Source organism: Scardinius erythrophthalmus (assembly GCF_964197995.2).
Source record: "Scardinius erythrophthalmus genome assembly, chromosome: 19".
In the NCBI taxonomy this organism is placed as follows: Eukaryota; Metazoa; Chordata; class Actinopteri; order Cypriniformes; family Leuciscidae; genus Scardinius; species Scardinius erythrophthalmus.
Window position 1 is genome coordinate 18756841 of NC_138239.1, and position 22568 is coordinate 18779408.

The 22568-nt window shown below is 37.7% G+C and overlaps 3 protein-coding genes across 11 annotated transcripts in view; 1 reads left to right on the plus strand and 2 right to left on the minus strand.

The window, feature by feature from the left end:
* Nucleotides 1–2555, minus strand: part of birc6 (baculoviral IAP repeat containing 6) — a 101303-nt gene extending 98748 nt beyond the window's left edge. For all 9 annotated transcript variants that reach the window (XM_081347621.1, XM_081347620.1, XM_081347619.1 and 6 more), the window contains exon 1: nt 2153–2555. In XM_081347621.1, coding sequence (XP_081203747.1) covers nt 2153–2354 — 202 coding nt within the window. In that variant the 5' untranslated portion in view covers nt 2355–2555. The remainder of the gene's footprint in view (nt 1–2152) is intronic.
* A 430-nt stretch (nt 2556–2985) lies between these two features.
* On the minus strand, nt 2986–6391 carry yipf4 (Yip1 domain family, member 4). The gene is made up of 6 exons (XM_081394202.1): nt 5967–6391; nt 5564–5717; nt 5297–5468; nt 4292–4369; nt 4089–4202; nt 2986–3999 (listed from the first exon to the last, which is right to left on the minus strand). Exons 1-6 carry the CDS (start codon nt 6022–6024, stop codon nt 3862–3864), a joined length of 714 nt encoding a protein of 237 aa, XP_081250328.1. The 5' UTR covers nt 6025–6391; the 3' UTR covers nt 2986–3861.
* Nucleotides 6392–6792: 401 nt separating this feature from the next.
* exo1 (exonuclease 1) lies at nt 6793–17181 on the plus strand. The gene is made up of 14 exons (XM_081348079.1): nt 6793–6913; nt 7287–7511; nt 7632–7751; nt 7835–7958; nt 8153–8290; nt 10880–11092; nt 12625–12812; nt 12965–13067; nt 13541–13763; nt 13881–14112; nt 14362–14905; nt 15864–15947; nt 16099–16286; nt 16902–17181. The coding sequence occupies exons 2-14, from the start codon at nt 7351–7353 to the stop codon at nt 16990–16992; spliced, it is 2409 nt and encodes an 802-aa protein (XP_081204205.1). The 5' UTR covers nt 6793–6913; nt 7287–7350; the 3' UTR covers nt 16993–17181.
* Nucleotides 17182–22568: the final 5387 nt, after the last annotated feature.

Below are 22568 nucleotides of genomic sequence, written 5' to 3' on the forward strand. Positions count from 1 at the left end.
TTAATGCATTTTAAATCACTTCTTAACAAGAGGAAAGAGGAAACAAGAGCCATACCCTAAATCTGCTCCCAAGTGGCTGTTACACACTCAGGGGAGAAAAAAGGGAAAACCTCTCCAATCAATATTATCCATATTCAAGCATGAGTCAACTGTTCTGAGCTAGCAACTCTCTGTGCGAGACTCCCAAATAAATAACTTGATTGCAATTCCAAACAAACATGTTAGTTTAGCATGATATCTGCAAATCAGCAATATTCAACCATATAAATAAGTCTATAAATGTAGGCAAATCACTAGTGTCAGTCCCTACTTTCTGCCTAAAGATACAGCCTTGTTGTTCTTGCGCACAGGGGATTTCCAGCAAAGAATCACAATGTCCTACGATGTTACCGATCATTCTTTGCATTTCATAAACATCCATGAATAAATGGGTGTTTTAACTCAAGAAAGATGAGTACACTAAAGAAAGATGAGAGTCACATCTCCACTTGTTTCATTTCTGTCACCGCTTTCTGGGAAAATAAATTCAATTAAACTCTGATGGTGAGTTGTCTTTTTCAGATTAGTCCTACACTCTCATAACTTCTAGTTCAACACTTTAAATATGGCCCTAAAGTTTTATCTGAAAAGCACCTTAAAGGTACATTCACAAATGTTAAACACATAAACATTTGACAGAAGACCTTCAAAGACTTGTCACCGAAAAGACACTGTTTACATCATTTAGTTTCCAGTTGTCCTTTCTTTAAAATTTTTCGCCGTGCAATCTTATACATTTAATGAGCTGGATATTTCATATGAGCAATGAAACAAACAAAATTATATTGATTAAATAAACATTATAGGGAGACTAAATTAGTCTGAAAGAGAGGCTGTTTAAACCCATTTGAATAATAATGCTTCGGGCAACAATACATAACTCCAGTGTAATTATGTATCTATATCATTATGCAATTTTAGCATTTAACACACACTATATAAATAAATATATATAAAACCACTTAGTCTGACAAGTGTATATTACACGAATATCAACTAACGTTACACAAGCAGTCAATCTCACACTCAAAATGATATGCTTAACTACAAACCGGCACAGAAAGCACTCGAACCTTCTCAAACCACACATAAGATTACAAAACTAATCAATAAGTATAAATATCCGTGTAGTAAGCAATTTTACAGTCAGCTGTCACCTGTCAGGATTGACATAAACATGAGCAGTGTTACTGATCCGTAGCAGGCTAGGCTACCGCTAGGCTACGGTTAGCATGATTAGCTAAACCTCTGTCAGCTAATTTAGAGCCAAAATCAATAAATTGTTTTCTTTAACAGTGGAAATCTATGATAATATGCACAATAAACCACTGACATGTATTAAGACATTGGCTGGATTTCACTAACACCAAGTTCGACAAAGACACACACCTTTACGAGCTGATATTTGCTAATGTTTAGATTAGCTTTGGTACCGCTTTACCCCCAATATCATATCAGATTTTAGATCATGTCTTGATTTAGTTTTATTCGACTATTAAAGACAATAAGTGTAATGTAAATGAACACTACTGATATGTACATAAACTGTGTGTTGGTGAATAACGTGGCAATGTTTACAGTGATCCGCCAGCACAAGAGATCCAGGAGGCCCTAAACAGTTAGGATCATCGGGAGGCCCAAAGACTGAGGGATCACTGACAGAACAACAACTGCATCAAGAGCGAACGATTATTCTCACAAAAGTCTCTATATTATCACACAGACCCATCAAGAGTGAGGGACCATCCATTGGGGGCCTGAATAGTAAGGAGTTGATATTAAAACACTGCTCCATCAGGAGGCCCTTGAGTGAAGGATCATTATCAAACAGTCCTTCATCGCACAAGCCTTTCCATCAACAAGCCCCAAAAGGTACAGAACATTTGGACACAGTCCTCCATCGGGAATCCAAACAGAGGAGTCATTCCCGCAACACTGCACCATCAAAAGACCAAACGCACATTTTGACACTCTCCACCTCCATCACGAGCTATGTGAGGAAAGGATCTCCCATAAGCCTCCTCTATGAGGAGATCCAGCCCAGGATTCAGTTGTGATAAGATCCAGGTCGGCCGGGATAAATCTCTCAGAACCCGTACGAACCAAAACTCACCGTGCAGTGCGGAGGCCTGTAAAATAGCCCCGGAGGTGCCGTCGATGACTTTGATGCTGCCCCGGCTGGTGACGGCCAGAATGGCGTTAAGGGCCGGGTGGTAGGACAGACTCCGCAGGCCCTCCTCATCGCAGCGCAGGCAGCCGTCCCTCAGCACGACCCAGTCCGGCGAGCCTGGCGAGGCCGCCGCCGCCGCCGCCATCTTCCTACTAGCTTCCCTTCCTGCCTTCCCTCCTCTTTCAGTAGCACCTCCGTGGACACGACTCGACGAGAAAACGTTAAAGCTGAAACCCGAAGTACCGCTGCGCTTCCACTGCGGGCTGTAAACCTCCTCCCGATACCGCAGGAGCAGCGATTCACCATCAGCGGAGCGGAAACCAGCGGCTGCTTCTGCTCACACTCTCAGCAGGGAAACGGAACTGGCGTAGTCACTGTGTGATCGCCCGCCGAACCTCAAGGGGCGCTGTGACTAGATAGATAGATAGATAGATAGATAGATAGATAGATAGATAGATAGATAGATAGATAGATAGATAGATAGATAGATAGATAGATAGATAGATAGATAGATAGATAGATAGATAGATAGATAGATAGATAGATAGATAGATAGATAGATAGATAGATAGATAGATAGATAGATAGATAGATAGATAGATAGATAGATAGATACTACAATGCTTAGTTTGAACAAGAAAGTAGCTATGGTCAGCAAAGCTCTAACTGCTGCAATGTTGTTTGTTTTTTTAACAGTAGATTATAAAGACAACACTCTTGTGTCCTTGAAATAATCACTATACATAATCACTTTTGGTTGAAGCACTTACTTACATCTAATAACCAAGCATTTTAATGAATATTAAATCAACCAATAAATCATGCGATTAAGTAACATTATTCCCAGAAATTAAAGAGATTCATGACAAAGAGTGTAATTACAGTGTCAATAATTTTTAATTTGATTCATGGTGTATGAATTTTATAACGATTTCCAGACTCAATTGTTTCAGCTAAACTAATATGGTAACATATGTCTGCAGTATACACATTACCAGGTAGAAAGTTGCTTTTAATTGAGTGTTCTACAAGTCTTTCCTTTTTGGCTACATTTACATAAATAATATACACCACAGCCATATAAAACAACCAATTCAAGGCACCCATACTTAGCAGACACATTTAATCCAATCTATATTGCCTGCATACTCTCTTTTTCCCATGTGGAGTTCATAAATTAAAAATAAAAACTGATAAGATGAATGTGAATGTACTGGGACAGCCTACAACAACAACAAAATCCAAGTTTTCACCATTACGTGTGGTGACACATAAATTCTGTTATGTGACTATCATGCTTAACATAGTCTTTTACAATATAAAGTTCTCATTTTTATTTTCCTTTTGAGGTTTGCAAATATGGAAAACCAGGACTCCAGATTTCAGTGGCAGAGGGATCTCTGCAAACAGGGCTTCCACAGTAAAAGATGCAGCTTTTTATTATGTGCAAAATTAATGGAAGCAGTTAAATATACTAATGTCTGTACACCTCAATCCCCCAAAGCATATAGGATTATAAACAGAGTAAAATAAAATAAAAAAGAAAGAAACGGCCAACTCCTTCTCAGTCTTCATGGAATATCTCTGCACACCTCTCCTCAGTGCTCTTTGTAAATGTCCAAGCAACGAGCCAATCAAATCCTGTGGTCAATTCAGACTCCAGTATACAGAGACAAGAAGTAAATGTACAAAAGGAAGATGGGATATATGAGAAGGGGTTTCTTCGTTTTGAATTCATCACCGACGAGTAAAGAGGCAGCACTGTATGCAGCCCAGAATACTCCAAAAAGCTAGAAAAGAAAAGGAAAAAAAAATCATCCATCCATATTTTTACATTTAAGAGAAACTATTTTCATTCTGTTACACATTTAATTCTCACCTTTATGAGTGTAGAGACGACTTCAAAGCCCCCAATGACCAAAAGAAGTGGAGCTATTACAATGAGTGGGAGCAAAGAATAGCCAATAACTCCAAGAACTTGCCCATAAGACACCTATTAAAAAACATTTAAAACCATGAGTGGATATCCCTTTCCATTCATAAAAATAATATGCTATCTGATGCTTTACAAGATATAAATACCTCTCCACCCAGCACTCTTGCAAGAAGGAAAATCGTCAGTGATCCAAATATCCAGATCGTAACAATCCAGGAAACAACCTGATTGGTCAAAACAGGGTATATGACAAAATGATAATCCAAATTTGGGGCATTTCTGCTTCTGTTGACTAATTAAATCATGTAAGTGACAAAGTAATATTGAAGTGAAAAACAATTACACTCTGATCTTCATACCTTCTTGAAAACTACTTTAGTACAAAGTTATTTGCATAGCAAACTACTATATTTATTTTCTTAAGACTTAATACTTAATTATCAATCATTTCTAGGGCTTTCAATCAATAAACGCATTCAATAAATTAATCACATATTTAGAGTAATATGGAAATAATTAAAAGATACTGCTTTATGATGGCAGAATGTACACAAGCATAATGAATACACATACATATCACACCCATGGTCAAGATACAAAGACTGTCCCACCTAAGGGGCAAAGTTTACAGGGTGGGACCAGGGTTAACCCCCCAATATTATATATATATATATATATATATATATATATATATATATATATATATATATATATATATATATATATATATATAAGCACAAAGTAGTATCAAGAGCTTAAAGTCAAGACATTCATGAATTATAGACCATGCTTGTTTTCTCTGAGTAAACGAAGTTCTGTTCTAATGATGATTGATATTAGGAAAAACCTGGCTTTCTGAAATCCAAAAAGACTGTATATTTCATTAAAAGCCCGATGAGATGAAAACAATTTATGTTAAAAGTATAGGAAATAAGCACTTTCAATAGAACAAAATGTAAAGTGAAGTTAGACGTCCCATGGCACTTTGAAGTAGAAAATTCTGTTAAATGGAATGCAAATCCATGCAAAAAAAAGGAATGATTAATTGCAGTAATCATCTTAGCATGTATGCGTTATAAGCTACTACAAAACCAAAAATTTTGCAAAAAAATAAAATACTTTTTGAAACTAAATCTACACCCTTGACTCACCCTGAACTGTCCATAGATGGAGATCATGGAGAACAGCAGGACGACAGCCAGCGGGCCCCAGAAGTCAGGATTGTCCCTCACCACCTGTCTGTTAAAACCCAGTGATGGCATGGGCATCAACACACACCTGATCTTATAGTAGATGTCCTTTAAGTCAATGTCCAACTCTTCCCTGCACAAACAGAGAAAACCAACAAATTCAACCATCAACTCTAAAAGCAATTGTGAGATCAAGCAAACATCAGAAATCGAGTCCTAAAAACTCACAGGAGTGGTTTAGTGTCCTCTGAATCTTCTTCCTCCACTTCCAGCAACCATCCATAACCCCTCTGCCTCAGGAAAGTGGTGGCATAGGTGTCCCTGCTGGCCTCAGGGCCCATATTTAGTGTGATATCTGGTGCATCGATGGTCCCGCTGAGTTCTGGTGGATAAGAGTTTGTTTTAGGTTAAAAAAGCTGACTATTGCATCCGTATTGAGAACAACAAAACAACACCCATGTCATGATGCATTAAGAAGCTTGACCATACACATACTGGGGGATATTTGCATTAATGTATGTGTACATCATACACACAACACACAAATACAACCAACATCATTTCAACATGAATCCGATTTACATATCAGAGCAGAGATGTATGGATGCTTTGGGGCCTTTAACTACTGTACCTTCAGCGTCCGTCGAGGAGACGAAGGTAAAATCTCCGTTGGTGGGAGAGAACTGCATGGCTGACAGCGATTACAGCACGAGCTTTACTCACAATCACACACCGCCGCCGATCGCGCACCTTCACACCATTGCCACGTTTAACGATTCCTACCGATCAGCTCTCGGACTACTGCTGGCTCAAAACAGTCATGGAGGAAGCAGGAAGTTCCGAAAAAACACAAGCGACACGTCAAATCCTGGAGCAGAGCGGAACGGGGAGTCACGCGCTCCACCCAGCGCCAGAAATGAGCACCGACACCAACAACAAACATATAAAGCACAGAGACGGACAGCACCACCACGTGACCCTTTTGCAAAATTAGAATTACATATGACACTCAGTTCACCTTGAGACATATGCCTGCCTGACCGTGTCACATCTTTCTGTATTACTTAAATGGACTTAACTTATAAAGTTGTGAGATTGTAATGGCAAATTGGCGATGCGAAAGTATAAGTAATAAAAATAGGGCCCCTGTGCAGTGGTCACGTTTTTTCCGCTAAAGTCGAACCCCTGTAACGTCAGTCAGATACTTTAATATATAATAATATTTACACATAATATATAAGTATATTATAAAATAAACTTTTTTCAAAAACAATTTTACAATTTTTTCATCAAATTCCAAGCTGACTTATTTTGCAATCATTTTAATGGAATATGATTTTAACGACCTATTGATAATATTGCCAAATAAAATATATAAATACATTTACGCGACAATTTTCGAGAGTTCCGATGTTGTGAAATTCCTTGTCCCGCCTCTTCCACATTTCTGGTCTGTGATTGGCTGTCTGTGCCAGGCTGACCAATAGGGCTCCTGTGCAGTGATGTCACGTTTTGCCGCTAAAGTCGAAGCTCTGCAGGAACGACAGTCAGACACTAAAGCGCGAGTAAAAGCTTTCGGTAAGTGTTTATTATACATTAAAAACTAAAATTTCAATGGTTTAATTTATAAATGATTAAGGTGTTAGCTACAGCGCCCTGATTCTTCCTCGTGGAGTTTAATCGGTTTAGTTTCGCGAGAATTTTTAGTGTGTTTTGTTTTGGAGGGATTTGGCGGTTAGTTTCTTTCGGACAGATGAATTAACTGTTAAACATATTAAATGTATTAAACGGTTTTGTATGTAAATGGTTCTCATTTTTCAAACGTCGTCGCAGTTGGGAGGTTGGGGAATGTTTTCTGTTGACTTTTAAGGATGTTTATGTTTTACTGTATAACGTTACATCAATGAGAATTATTATTATTTTTTTATTTTTTTTCTTCTTCATCTGATAGAGTGGCTCAGACTGGGCTCTGATAAACCAACATCTTCAGACACCTGTCCTTCCAGACAGACAACATGGGAATTCAAGGCCTGTTGCAGTTCATCAAAGACGCTTCGGAGCCCATAAGTGTGAAGAAGTATCGGGGACAGACAGTGGCTGTGGACACATACTGCTGGCTGCATAAAGGAGCTTTTTCATGTGCAGAGAAACTTGCTAAAGGGGAACCTACAGATCAGTGCGTTGTTTCAATTATTTGCATGCAATATAAGTAATTAAGTTGTTCGGTGATGCCTAACATAATTTTGCAGGTTAAAATGTGCATTTTTCATTTTAACATTCTGTGTGTGTCCATCAGGTATGTATCCTACTGTATGAAGTTTGTGGACATGCTGCTTTCTTTTGGTGTGAAGCCCATCTTGGTGTTTGACGGACGCAACTTGCCCTCCAAACAGGATGTGGAGAAGTCCCGGCGCGAGTAAGAACTCAGCAAAATACAGAGAGAAAAGTTAATTAAGTTAGTTGACAATTAAGATTACTTCATATATATTTTACTAACAGGCGTCGACAGGCAAATCTGCAGAAAGGCAAACAGCTGCTGCGGGAGGGTAAGCTATCAGAAGCCAGAGAATGTTTTACCCGCAGTGTTAATATCACCCCATCCATGGCACATGATGTCATTAAGGTGAGACCATTGCACCTGATATTTTTTAACAATATTTGTTTTGGAATCAGTCAAATAACATATTTATTGAAGTAATTTTTTAATAGTGAATGTTGTAATTAATAACACAATGTTAGAAACTGATCAATGAAGATTTTCCTCTCTTGTTCTGTTTGTTGGCATCTTTTCATTTGCATCTTTTTGCTGTTTTTCAGGCCGCCAGGACTCGTGGGGTGGACTGTGTTGTTGCTCCATATGAAGCAGACGCCCAGTTAGCTTTCCTGAACAAATCTGATATCGCTCAGGCAGTGATCACAGAGGACTCAGATCTGCTGGCCTTTGGCTGCAAAAAGGTATCAGTGCAGAGGCTCTTGATTGAGGATAAAGAATACACTTGCAATGACTTGTGACCACTGGCTGGTGTCATGCAAGTCTGAATAGCAAAAACTAATTTGTCTTAAAGGGATAGTTCACTTTGAAATTAATTTTTGATATGTTTTAGCTTACCTTAAGGGCATCCAAGATGTAGGTGTCTTTGTTTCCGCAGTAGTTTCAATTTTGATATTTTTAGGTCAAACCGTTCTTGTCTGTCAGTCATATAATGCAGGTCGATGGTCACTGTCTCAAAACACAAGCACAGAGTCCAAATTAAAACAATTCCCCATCGTCCAAATGAAACAATTCCCCATCATAAGTACACATTGATGGCCTAAGACACGAAACGAGCGGTTTGTGTGAGAAAACGAACAGTATTTATATCGTTGTTATCTCTTGAAAACAGCACACGTCAAAATGATCTGACGGCGCGGGCAGGTATAGATATATACATAGATGTCGCCTTGGCTACTGCAGTTCATTGGAACGAAACCGTAGCCAAGCGACATCTAGTGTATATATCTATGCGGGTATAGATGTATACACTAGATGTCGCCTTCGCTACTGCAGTTCATTGGAACGAAACCGTAGCCAAGGCAACATCTATGTATATATCTATACCCGCCCGCGCCGTCAGATCATTTGGACGTGTGCTGTTTTCAAGAGATAACAGCGATATAAATACTGTTCGTTTTCTCACACAAACCGCTCGTTTCGTGTCTTAGGCCATCAATGTGTACTTATGATGGGGAATTGTTTCATTTGGACGATGGGGAATTGTTTTAATTTGGACTCTGTGCTTGTGTTTTGAGACAGTGACCATCGACCTGCATTATATGACTGACAGACAAGAACGGTTTGACCTAAAAATATCAAAATTGAAACTACTGCGGAAACAAAGACACGTACATCTTGGATGCCCTTGAGGTAAGCTAAAACATATCAAAAATTAATTTCAAAGTGAACTATCCCTTTAATTAGAGTATTTTTAAAGCATCTAAACATCCTTACAACATGATCAATTTGTCTAAAGGCTGGAATACACTACACGACTTTTGCTCAGATCTTTGACCCGATTTGCTGTCTGAACAAGTCGACATTAGTTGCCTAAAGTCTGCAAATTTTGGACAGTTGGAGTTTACAGAATTAATAGAAAATAGTGTAGTGTATGATCGGCTCAGACTCTTGATTTTTTTTTAGCTTCAGACTGATTCCATGCAGTCGGCGGATATCAAAACATGTTTGATATTTTGAGCCGATTTTAGAACGCATAATGTGTATGACGCATTACTACTGAATACAGTACATTACAGTACAGTCACATACACTGACTAGCCAATAGAAATCAAAGGCACGAAGTCACAAAGTTTGAGAAGAAATGGAGACAGGCGACAATCGCATCAGAGCTAAACCAACCATGATCGTTAGCAGACCACATTCTGAGGTAAATGATCGTTAGCAGACCACATTCTGAGGTAAATCTTGATTAATTAATTTTTCTTTCATTATCCAGGGCTTGAAATTGACACTTGTCCTGGATAAGTGGAAAATTAGCCTGAATGTCAATAGTTGCGAATGATTGATTATTAATGATTACATTAAATGTAAACAGTGATTCATATATTGATGGTAACAACATAGACAAAACAACTGAGTACAAAAAAAAGGGTACTGTTGGCGGTGGAAACGCAAGCCGGATCAGGGTTTACCGTCCTATATCGTACTGTACTGTCCCGCTCGGTGGAAACGAGCCATAAAAGTTGTGTAGTGTATTTCAGCCTTAAGATAATAACATGTGACACTGAAGACTGGAGTAAGTGGCTACTGTAAATTCTGCTTTGCCATCACAGGAATAAATTCCATTTTAAAACATATTAAAATAGAAGACAGTTATTTAAATTGTAATAATATTTCACAATATTGCTGTTGTACTGTATTTTACAATTTTGCTGTATTATTGCATTCCTGAGACTTCTTTCAAAAACATTTTAAAAAATTAACGACCCCAAACATTTAAACGGTACTGTGTGTATATGTGTAAATATAATATATACTTTTGGTAACACTTTACAATAAGGTCCTATTATTTAATTTTGATTAGTGCATTAAATAAAATTAATTTATAATAATATTAAATCATTTGTTACTGTATGTATTTATCTTTGTTTGATTTATTGTATTTGTTGAGCTTTAGTTATTAAAAAATAAATGTGTTTATTGTTAGTTTGTGTGAGCTCAGATCCATTAATTTGAACAAATACAGCTTTTGATTTATGAAATGAACACAAGCTAAGATTATAAAATGATAGTACATGTGTACTATTGAAACCTTATTTTAAAGGGTTACCATACTTTAAGCATCTAAAAATATTTAAGGAGACTTGTTTAGTTATGCTTAAAACAAACAAAAAACAACAACAAAAAGATTTGGTATGGTTTAGAAAAATTAACTTGAATTATAAACCTTTGAATCACTGGGGGATGCTGACTGACATGCTGGAGGACATTTGGGACAGTGACTTAATTTAGTTTTCAGTGTTTTATTTGTTTATTTGCATTGTCTGCAGGTGATTTTAAAGATGGATAAACAGGGTAATGGATTGGAGATTGACCAGTGTCACCTGGGCCGTTGCAAGTCGCTTGGCAACATCTTCACAGAGGAGAAGTTCCGTTACATGTGCATCCTCTCTGGCTGCGACTATCTGCCGTCTTTGTACGGCATCGGTCTCGGAAAGGCATGCAAGCTTCTCAGGATGGCAAATAACCCAGATATTCTGAAGGTGAGAGAAAAAAAATAGGTTAGAAACATTTATATGCTGCCACAACAAATAGTTACATATGTGCACATATATTTCTGCTCTACTGATCATATTACTGAAACGGTATGTTTTATCACGTCCCTCTTGCTCTGGCAAGATTTCAAAGTGACACTCTGCGTTCATGCTTGGGATGTCCCATCAGGTTTTTTGTGCCTCTGATCCAAGTCATTGAATATTGAGTGTCTGCCGATACCGAGGCCCAATCTGATACTTGTATTTTCTTAGTGCTTGGTGCACACTTCAAGTACATTTAAAGTTATTAAAATTAATCCAGTGTATATAGTGCTGTGCAGAAAGTTTCTCAGGGGAGTATCCACACACTGTATAAAGACATTGGGATATGTAAACGTTACAATGGTAGATATTGTAAACAGACTGTTGCATATGGGACTACTGATATAAATTGTATTTCTTACAAAAGTGTGCATCGAGTACACTAAACACGGAAGCTTGAATGTTTGTTTATGACACGCTAGAACAGACCTCATTGGTTCTTGTGCATCACAGGCACATTTGAGCTTCTTTTCCTTGTAATGGCGGTCGCTGGTTGGCAAACCCACTTGAAAGTGCATACCGCCACCTACTGCATTACACCGGCATGACAGCTGATGTAAAATAAAGGATCAGGCTTGGGATAGCTGATATCATTCAGTAAAAAAAAAAAAGTTTAATCGGCCCCAATACCAATCTTTAAGATCGGCTCAGGACATCTTTAGTTTATGCTCAATTAACCACCTTATAGTTTGAAGCTTATTTCATATTCAGACTATGACTGGTCAGGCATAATAAATCGGAATCGTGTTTTATTTTATTTTGGCCGATCTCTATTCCGGACTTGAGCACAAACTGCATTGCAATCATTTCCCAAAATGTAATTTGTGTGGAAATATTATTAAGTCTGTAAACAGGATGTTAACACTGGCCAGAGACAGAACACGTTGAATACGGACACAAAGAAAGAACACAGATGCGCCAGTAGAGCAAATACTGTACCACACCAAGCTCACTGTTTGTTTTTGTTTTATGCAGGTGTGTCTTATGTAGCATAATTTCACAAATCGAAAGTCAGACCATTCTGTTTTTGCTTTAAATCTTGAAATTATACAATCTAATGTAAATCAAAAACAATTGCTCATGCTACATGTGTGCAGCATCTTTGTTGGGATTAGATATTTTTTTTAAAGAGATTTTTTTTGTTTAAGTTCAGTTTGGCATGTTAAAGTGCAAAACAACAAATAAATTTGCTTAATGAAAAAAAATGGCAACCGACATTGGAATCTGCCAATCTGCTTGTAAAAAAATCGAAATCGGCAATAAAAAAATCATGATAAGTGCATCCCTATCACACACAAATGCACTTAATTATTTTCCCAGCTTTTAAAACAAATTTTAGTGGAGAACCTGAACATCCTTTTAATTATGGGAACAAATGCAGAATTGTGAGCATTTGAGCACGATTCAATGTAACTAAACCAACTAAATCTGTTATGCAGGTGATAAAAAAGATGGGCCAGTACCTGAAGATGGACATCTCTGTGCCAAACAAGTACATTGAGGGTTTCACAAAAGCCGACAACACATTTCTGTATCAACTGGTCTTTGACCCCTTGAAGAGGAAGGTGGTTCCTTTGAACCCTTACCCGGATCACATTGACCCTGCTTCTCTCAGCTATGCAGGAACGTATCTTTTATGCCGTCATAAATTGAAAAAAAAACATTACATTTTCACTTAATTGCTTTTGCATTACAGATGCTGGAGCTGTTTCTAAACTTTTGTAAATGTTTTTGTTTGTGTTACAAAGCTCTGTTTCTAACTTAACCAAGTAAATACAGTAATGTAGGAGATGAGAGTGGGCTGGAAATGGCTCTTGGGAATCTAGACATTAACACAATGCAAAGGATAGATGACTTCAACCCTGACGCACCTCACACTCGGGTAACGTGGTCCCTTAAATGTGTTTTTGCTTGAACTTTTGGTTCATTTCACAGTGAAACAGTGTTATTTTAGCTTTATAAATATATATTAAGCTAAAATAACAATGTGAATTACGCTGTAACAAAGAAATAAATATAATAGTATACACAAAATAAAGTGTAACCAAAAGCTAATTCAAAATATTAAGTCCTATAATAGCATATATATGTATGTATGTATGTATGTACTTACTGTACTTATTTCTAGTACAGTAAGTACGTGTAACAAAGATGCTGTAAAATAAAGTGTTACCTAGCTTTTATTGTTGTAGTTTTAGCAGTTTTAGTACTTTAACTTATTTCAGTTATGTAACATTTTTAATTTTCGTAGTTTTTTTATTTTATTTCTGATTTCACTTTTCAAACAATTTAGTTTTTGTTAACAATAACAACACTGTAGCATAATACCTGGGGTTTACTTCTCCTCCTTTCCAGCCCTCTAAAGCTGCTCGCAGTAGTACTTGGAATGACAGATGTGACAAAAGTGGCTCATTGCAGATGAGTATTTGGAGCAAGAACTATGAACCAGGTGGCTCCCAGACACAGAGTCCTTCCTCCCCCAAAAGACCCCCTCCCACCAGGGGCAAAGAGAGGATCATCAGCGTGCAGAGTCTAAAATTGCCCCAAAGAGCATCACAGGTTAAAAGACCTCATGAAGGTAAGCAGACCTCAGTGCCATGAATATGAGTCTTACGGATGGGACTGATTAATTTAATAAGACACCAGACGGGACATGTTTATATGTAAAACTGTCCTTTTTTTTTCCTTCGGAAAGACACAAGTCTATCTGTGGACGACCTGTTAGGGCAGTACTCAGCAGGTGTAAAGAGACGCTGTCCTGAAATTCCGCCCACTACTGAGCCTCTGGCCACCCATACAAGTGTCTCTAAGGAGAAGGGGTGTGACAGCACTGCTGGAGAATCTCGCCCTCGAAATCGTTTTGCAACATTGTTGCAGTGGAGGAACCGATCAGAAGAGGGCACTGGAGAGCAGGGCACGCGCAGCAGGTACAAGAGCATGATGGGAAACTTACCAAAGGAATGTATACTGTTGCTATCACAAATAACTACTGCTAGACCTTAATTTTCTCATTACACACACAATCAAGGGTTAAATTGGGCCTGACTGTCACGTGGCACAACGGCATTAAATATGTAGTACTACATGTATTGGGAAACCTGTTGGTTGTTCCTTCACCTCCAAAATCCCAGTTTAACCTCTGCTGACAATAATGAAATGATTGACATCTCCATCAGGTTCTTCTGTCATGGTGAATCCAATAAGACAGAGGCACAGGAAGACTCGCCAAAACAAGATTCACCTCAGTCTGTGGAGTCTCTAGAGATGTGTGCCTCACAATCTGGAGAAGACACACCAGCATTGTGTCAGGACCCTGACTCAGAGAGAGATCATGCCAAAGATGAGTTGTCCAGCCCACCTGCATCTCCCTCTCACTCTGCCAGGCCTGCTAGTTTGGGTCTTGGAGCCTTTAGCTGGTCAGGAAGCACCAGAGAACTCAGTAAATCTGCTTCACATCCACCCACCGTCACCACAGACAGACACCGGTCATCCTCCACACCTTCAGGGTTGTCCACCCTGCAGCAGTTCCACAGAAAGAAGGGCAGCTTCTCCTGTGCAGGATCTGGGCTTTCTCTCTCGTCCTCTCCTGTAGAGGGCACAGAGAATGCAGAGAAATCTCCTGGGTCTCCTCCGTCTCAGGACAGTGCGTATTTCTCTCAGTCTAGCAGCATCTCTGCTGGTGTGGAGGACTCCCTAGTCACAGAGGACAAGTCTGATAAGGTGAGTAAATGTCCTTGTTTTTTTATTTTTTATTATTCATTCATATTTGGAATTATATATTTGAAAGATATATTTCACCCACAAATGTAAATTCTGTTATCATTTATTCATCCTTATGTCATTTCAAACGTGTATGACTTTCTTCTGTGGCACGTGAAGGATATTTTGAGAAATGTCTTTTTTTGTTTGTTTGTTTTTCCCATACAATGGAAGTCAACGGTAACTAAAGCTGTTTGGTTTCCAGCATTCTTTGAAATGTCTTTTATATTCCACATAAGAAATATCGCAAATGTAAATGATTGCAGATTTTTCATTTTGGGTGAACTATCCCTTTAATGTGCTTGCTAAAATGTGTATTAATTAGTATTGTGCAGGTCTGGAAACTTCATAGAAATGAGAGAAATCATAAAAAGTTCAATAGTGAATAAGTATTATTATTATTTTTATTCTATTCTCTAATATTAGGGATGTATGATATATTTATAATCTCTTTAAGTTGATATTGGATATTTAATTGTGCATTTGCTCGTTTACTTTTTAGATTACCTTTGCTGTCAGATGTTAACTTAAAAAGTTCATCTTCAAAAAACTAATTTAATAACACTGTTAAATGTGTCTTTAGCACATCTCATAATGAATATTCATTTTTATTCTGTACATTATAATGATGTGATGCCTAAATCCACTTAGAGTTCACATATCATTAAAATGATTGATTTTTAGTTTGTGTATTATTTGTAATATATTTAGACAAAATAGTACAGAATTTTATTATCTGCCATTTATCAATTATATATCATAGCGTGTAAATAATATAGTTTATATAGCGTGATGATAGTTTATCAGCAACGCCTTTGCAACCACCCACAACACCCCCAGCATCATAGAGGTTTTCCACAGGCAAACACCACTCAGATAAAAATCTGATTATCTCTTTTCTTTTTTATTCTCTTTAAAGGAAAAGGATAGCGATTCAGATGTCTCCAACAGCGCAAGCAGTTCTCCCACAGACAAGCTGAAGCCTGCTCTGAACAGAACAAAGGCACGTCCGTCTAATCATGACCCAAAACCACAGTCTGCATTTCCATTTCCTGACACCTTGCATACAGTAGAGTGGAGGGGAAAAAAATTAAACATTGATGCAATTTTCCCCACCTCCACCCTCAGTCTGACTTCCTACACCTTTGTTCTAGGTCTCAGGGTTGTCCCGGAAACGTCCAAGTGGGCAGGGTAAAAGTGGTAAAATTGAGACCTCCGCTCCCGCCAGGCCCAGCGGTCTGAGGAAGAAACAGAGTGGGAAAAAAAATACTGTCAACAATGAGAACAGTCCAGGCCTGCAGGCCACCATCAGCGGCCTCTGGGGGGCCTTCAGCTTCAAGAAGTAAGTTAGCCTGTTTGTAAGTATGTGTTTATGTAACTAAATGATTCAATATGGCTGAAGACAAGCCCTCACACTTTCCAATTCATCTTTTACTGTTGATTCATGGCTGTTAGTACCAGCTGCGGCCAGCAGAGGCAGCAGGATAAACATGTTAACACAAAGAGACATCAACTGGGTTACTGCACGACTCCCATTAGTTCTATGTGAACAACAGAGGTGTTACTGATTGTTTGGGTAAAGTGAGAGTCATTGTAGTAGTTTAGAGAAGGGTGGTGTTTATTTCACTCTGAAAGGAAATATATTCCCATTATGCAATGCTGAGACTTGAGATGAATATTAAGGGCCTGAGGTAGGCTTGAAGGGGGAGGGGCTAATCAACATATGAAATAAACATGGTCAATTTAAGGGCTGAAGAGAAACTGGAGAAATGTCTGATTGCTGCGTCTCTCAATTTTTGGCATTTGAAAAGTAGTTAAGACTTATGTGGTTTATTTTAAAGTTTCATGATAGCTTTAGCTTTACATAGGAACAGACTGAATATAGCACGTTAAGTTGTCTGTGGCTGCATGCTTTGATGTGAATGTAATTAAATGTCTGTGCATGTGTTTATTTAAGGGACAATCCAAAGTTAAGTGCATCCAAGAAAGGAGAGCCGATGTCACCAGTCAGGGAGAATGTGATGGAAACGACTGAAGGAAACTACTGAAGCAGATAGAGATTCTCGTCGGAGAATGATGTCATCTTATCAATCAAATAATTGTTTCTCTTAAGAGTAACAGCCAGTCTTTCAAACATACTATGTATGTTCATGCTTTTTTATCATAAATCAAATAAATTTTTTATTATAATTGTGAATTTTGTTTTATTTCTAGTAATAAAAAAAACATGATTCTCTACCGTGGTCATGTTTGCTTTTTGATTATGTGCTAATTCAGTGGATTTTGATCTTGAGAATGAAGGTGATTTAAGTGACTTTGAACATGGCATGGTACAACACGTACAATCATCTCTAGGGTTTACAGAGAATGGTCAAAAAAAGAAAATATCCAGTGAGCTGCAGTTCTCTGACCTCTGGCATCAACAAGGCATATTTCACGCAGGAGAATGGCTAGACGGGTTCAAGCTAATAGAAAGGCAACAGTAACTCAAATAAACACGCACAAAGCTCAAATCATCTCAAACTTGTTTTTTGAACATGACAATTTCACTGTACACTATACTCCACAGTGTATAGTATACTTTTTATCCCTGATGAAGGCCTATGCGCTGAAAAATAATTAACGTGTTGGCAAAATAAGTTTTTTTTTTCAGCTCCAGTTTCTGACCATTTTGATAGTTCTTTTGCCTTTCTTCCAAGCACCTTGTTGATCTTGTGATGTCGCACCAGAACATCTACACAACGTATACTCCACAGTCACCAGATCTCAATCCAATAGAGCACCTTTGGGATATGGTGGAAGGAGAGACTTGCTTCATCGTTGCGCAGCCGACAAATCTGCAGCAAATGCGTGATGCTTTCATGCCAATATGGAACAAAATCTGTGTTCCAGCACCTTGCTGAATCGTATGCCACAAAGGCAGTTCTGAGGGCAAAAGGGGGTCCAACTCGGTTTATACCTATATGGTTTGAGATTTGGATTCCAATGTATGTAAATTAATTACCATTTATATGTAAATATGATGTCCCCTTGTTATGTACTGAAAGCCAAATTTAGGCTGTTTTTCCCCCCCTAAGATCTCACTGGATAACCATCTTGTTATAATTTATAGCCTTTAATTATGTTTTATTTACAAAGTTCGGAAGGAGCATGTTCAGATAATCAACTTAATTAGCACGAGAGAAAGTATATATACTGTATATATATATATATATATATATATATATATATATATATATAGCTGACCTATCACACGACAGTTTTCCAGCATTCCCCCACCACCCTCAACTCCTCACTCTTAAATATTTCCTATCCCAACCAGGAGTGGTGGGGCACTATGGGTTCAGGCCAAATTCCGAGCTTGGAGCCCTCCCCTCAAACAGCACACCTGCATACCTTTTCTATATCCAATTATATGTAAGGGTGAACTTGTGAATTAAAGGAAATATTTATAATCATACGCAGCAATGCATATATGTGCAATGTGAAATATGTTACGGTTTTGGAATTGGAGTTTCACTTGAATTCCAATTAAATGAATAATTTAGTGTATTTGTAATGTGTGTGGGTTGAACATTATTAGGCTGATTCCGGAATGTTGTGTAGAAGTGAACACGTGCCTCCGGTGCAATGCTAGGCCTCATGCCTCAATCCTCCTTTAGGATAGGACATCAAAGGACACTTCACATTATCAAGTCTGTTTCACAAAAAATGCATGTGCTCATAAAGAAACACTTGTCTTAGAGACTTATCAGAAGAATCTTGGTGCTTTTGAGTACAAATAGTTATCTGGCACTCACATTCCTCAAACAAAGATCAAACCAGTTTAAGTGGTACAATACTGATACTAACGGATCCTTGTTGGCCTCATCCAAGCACTGGCCTCATACACTAAGCTTCCACATCAGAAATAAGTGTAGAATTGTTTTTCATGCTTATACTTCATGCCGATTAAATGAACCTGTATTTTATAGAAAGAGTAAAACATTAATTTAGTTTCAGAGGAAACCCATTAATGTACAGATAGCAAACTCACTGCATAAAACATTCAGTCACTTAACAAGCATATAAGAAACTTTTTAAATGTTTTTAAATTAACCTTTTAATTGAGTTAAATGGTCACATTAAAATGGTCTTGAGTCAAGATTTAAATCAATTAAAGTTCAATATGTTTGTGTGTGTGTGTGTGTGTGTGTGTGTGTGTGTGTGTGTGTGTGTGTGTGTGTGTGTGTGTGTGTGTGTGTGTGTGTGTGTGTGTGTGTGTGTGTGTGTGGACATGTTTTTCTACACCGGTGGGGACTTAAACCTGAATGCACACAGACTCATGGGGACTCGTGTCACCGTGGGGACCTAAATTGAGGTCCCCATGGGTACAAAAGCCTATAAATCATACAGAATTGCAAAATGCAGAATGTTTCCTGTGATGGGTAGGTTTAGGGGTAGGGTTAGTGTAAGGGGATAGAATATACAGTTTGTACAGTATAAAAACCATTACGTCTATGGAGAGTCCTCACAAAGATAGTGCACCAGACGTGTGTGTGTGTGTGTGTGTCTGTCTGTCTGTATATGTCTTTCCAACAGTTGTGGTGTGGTATCAATTGTGCAAAAAATTGTGAAAATATTATTTCACTGTGTGCATTTAGGAAATTAATAAAAATGCTAGCTATTAGAGAGACAAAATCATCCATTTTATTCCAAAATGTTAAAAATGTCATTTACAATGCTGCTATTGCTAAACAATAATTTGAACCGTAGTAGAAATGACAATAGTGCTCATTTTTATTACTTAAATAAATAATAAATAAACATACTAAGACAACAGAATTCTCCTCTGAAATACAATTAAAATAAGCTCTTAGTTGAAGAAACACAGTTATAGTCCAGCTGGAGAAACTTTGCCTTGCTCTCTAGTTCTACAAGTGACCTTAATGCCCTTAAGAGACACTGCTACCACTCCACCATTCGCACGTCCTGACCGCTGGATATCTGTTAAAACGGTGATCTTTTCATGGCTCTCTTTGGCCTTAGTTGTGCAGTTGCATTGGGTTTCAAATACCTGCATGAGAATGTGGAGTGGTGGCATTCCGCTGAAGTGTGTTCACAACGCTCAATCTCTGCCGCACCTAGTGTACAAGGAGACTACGCAGTGCCAACAACACTGACTCAATGGCCATGCATGTTACAGGAACCAACAGGAATGTCAGACATGTATGAATTACCCTAAATTGTATAGACCCTCAATTTGTATATGGATGTCCTACAGACTTTGTGTTATTTTCACAATGAGTCATAAATTGGTTTAGACAGTAACTGTAATTATAGGGCCTTTAAAATAAACTGCTTAAATATTTATCTCACTTCCATGACAATTATTCCGGCATTCCTCCACCTCCCCCAGACCACATCTATTTTTATTCACTTCTGCTACTACTCTAATATTAAATAATCTATATTCTTTGCTATAGCCCAGAAGGATATGTAAAGGGTGGTAAGCTAAAAGTGTATACTTTTATCCCTCTTGAGGATTATATGAAATTTGTGTTTCTGGGAGACACTTAGGCCTACTTTTCTCTTTGTTTACAAAATGCAATCATGCAAGTGGCCTATTAAATGCAGCAGCCATTTTGTTTTTCTGGCATTGGTAGCTACTAAACAACCTACTTAAAATCGGGAAAATTATGTAAAAATCCCAAGCATTTTCTTTTCAATTATTTGACATTTCATTAATGTGACATAAAATATAACCATAGTTACTTAATAATATAATAAAACATAAAAAATAAAACTCACCAGAGCCTGTTATGTTGTTGAGCTCATAACATGTAGCCTAAAATGTAGAAAGAGGACCTTCAGCATGAAGGCTGTCTTTGCCATTGCCTGATTTTATTTTATAGGTGACAACGGGGGTTAAGGTTAGGTTTAGGTCTAGGTTCAGGGTTAGCTCCTTATTACCAAGTTGTAATAAGTACATGGGGAACAGGATTGTAAAATAAAGGGAAGCACATTATTTTACAGTCCTGTTCACATGTACTATATACTTGTAGTAATTACAATAACTACTAGTCCTGAACCTACTCCTAAATCTAATCGTAACCCATGTTACCTTGTATTACTCAGTACTTTCTTAGTAAGTACACTGTAATTACATTGAAAGTAGCTACACATACTGTAAAAATAAAGTGCAACCAAATAAATTGCTATCAGTGTTTCAAGAAACAGTTGTGAAAAATGATAAAATACATAAAAGTAACCATATTTCAAGAAATAGTAATGTTTATTTAAAAACGTGTTTATTTTTAGGTTAATTTAAAAAAAAAATGTTTTATCTATATGATGTATTAAATTATGGTCTGAGGGTCAGAACTTTTTGTAAATAGAATAAACAAAAGCTTGTGTGGCATCTTAATTGTCAGTGTTTCTTTAAACAATGTGAGTATGTCACAACCGGATCAGTGGTATCTGAAGCATTCAGTACTGTGTTGATGGTGGTATGTGCAATGACAAAAATGTGTTTTTCACCAGTTGCCCAACCACATTTCATAGCACAACATAGTAGGCTACCACAGCGAAAGCAGCCAACAAATAAACTAAAAAAATTCACCTCTCAACTAGGACCACACTGAGTAAAATGCTCTTTCTGTGCTCCTCTAGATTGCCATGGCTGGCATTGCTGTACTGATACAGACACCTGTTTGAAGCGTGAAGAAACATTCATTATTGTGTTTTTGCTTCCATCACTATGAGGTTCTTCCTTAATTAATGGTGAGGCCTTAACACGTTTACAGCTCGAGGAGGGCTTTTGTTTCCCGCTTTCTGGTGAATGTATTTCATTACAGAGATACAATGAGAGAGGCAAGTTCATACCTGATGCCCAGACGCTAAGACTTGGATGTAACTCGAATAAATAAAAGTCAAAGACTCAACTCCAAAGTCATCCCTTAAGGCGAAAGTACTGCTCTTGCCACAACATGTGCACAAGCTCAATGCCACAGTCAAGCTTCATGCATTAGCCTACGCTAAGCACACAAGGTGCTTTCCTCTCTAAAACACTTCTTTTGAGGTTTGGTAATACATCTGTGGCTGTTCATGCAGTGCAGTCAATAGGAGCTTTGCTGAGTACACAGAGAAAACAGGTCATATATGGGTGAATCTTCAGATGCACTTTTGGCTACTCTTGAAATCTTGAAAAATGAAACTTCTGCAAATGTTTCACTATGTGTGGAAATTTTGAATTGTGGAAGCCTTTGACTGACTTGTTAGAAAGCCCATGAACTTTACACTTAAAAGAAAAAAGAAATCATTTATTTCTGTTTTAAATCAGTTTGGAAATGATACTAATAATCTACTCTCTGATCATGATGTAAGATTTTTCTGATTTCTGATTTTCATACTATCACTCGCTCCAGCAGAGATGTTCTTCCATATCCATGCCCCTTTTCATTTCTATCATAAAAAAAAAAAAAAAAAACGAATGAAAACCTTGTTTGGTGTGATTTTATAATGACAGCGATATAGGGACAGCAAATCTAAGTTATAAAAAAGTATTACAAATAGTACAAATAGCAAATTAACTGTAAAAAAATGCATAAACAAACTTTTTTTTTATAAACGCATAATCAAAAAG

Coding starts and splice junctions, on each gene's coding strand:
- yipf4 (XM_081394202.1), bottom strand. CDS start 6,024: ATGCAGTTCTCTCCCACCAACGGAGATTTTACCTTCGTCTCCTCGACG. Junction 5,718..5,966: donor CTCCTCGACGGACGCTGAAG/GTACAGTAGTTA, acceptor CTTATCCACCAG/AACTCAGCGGGACCATCGAT. Junction 4,203..4,291: donor CAAGAGTGCTGGGTGGAGAG/GTATTTATATCT, acceptor GTTTTTTAATAG/GTGTCTTATGGGCAAGTTCT.
- exo1 (XM_081348079.1), top strand. CDS start 7,351: ATGGGAATTCAAGGCCTGTTGCAGTTCATCAAAGACGCTTCGGAGCCC. Junction 8,291..10,879: donor TGGCCTTTGGCTGCAAAAAG/GTATCAGTGCAG, acceptor CATTGTCTGCAG/GTGATTTTAAAGATGGATAA. Junction 14,906..15,863: donor CAGAGGACAAGTCTGATAAG/GTGAGTAAATGT, acceptor TTCTCTTTAAAG/GAAAAGGATAGCGATTCAGA.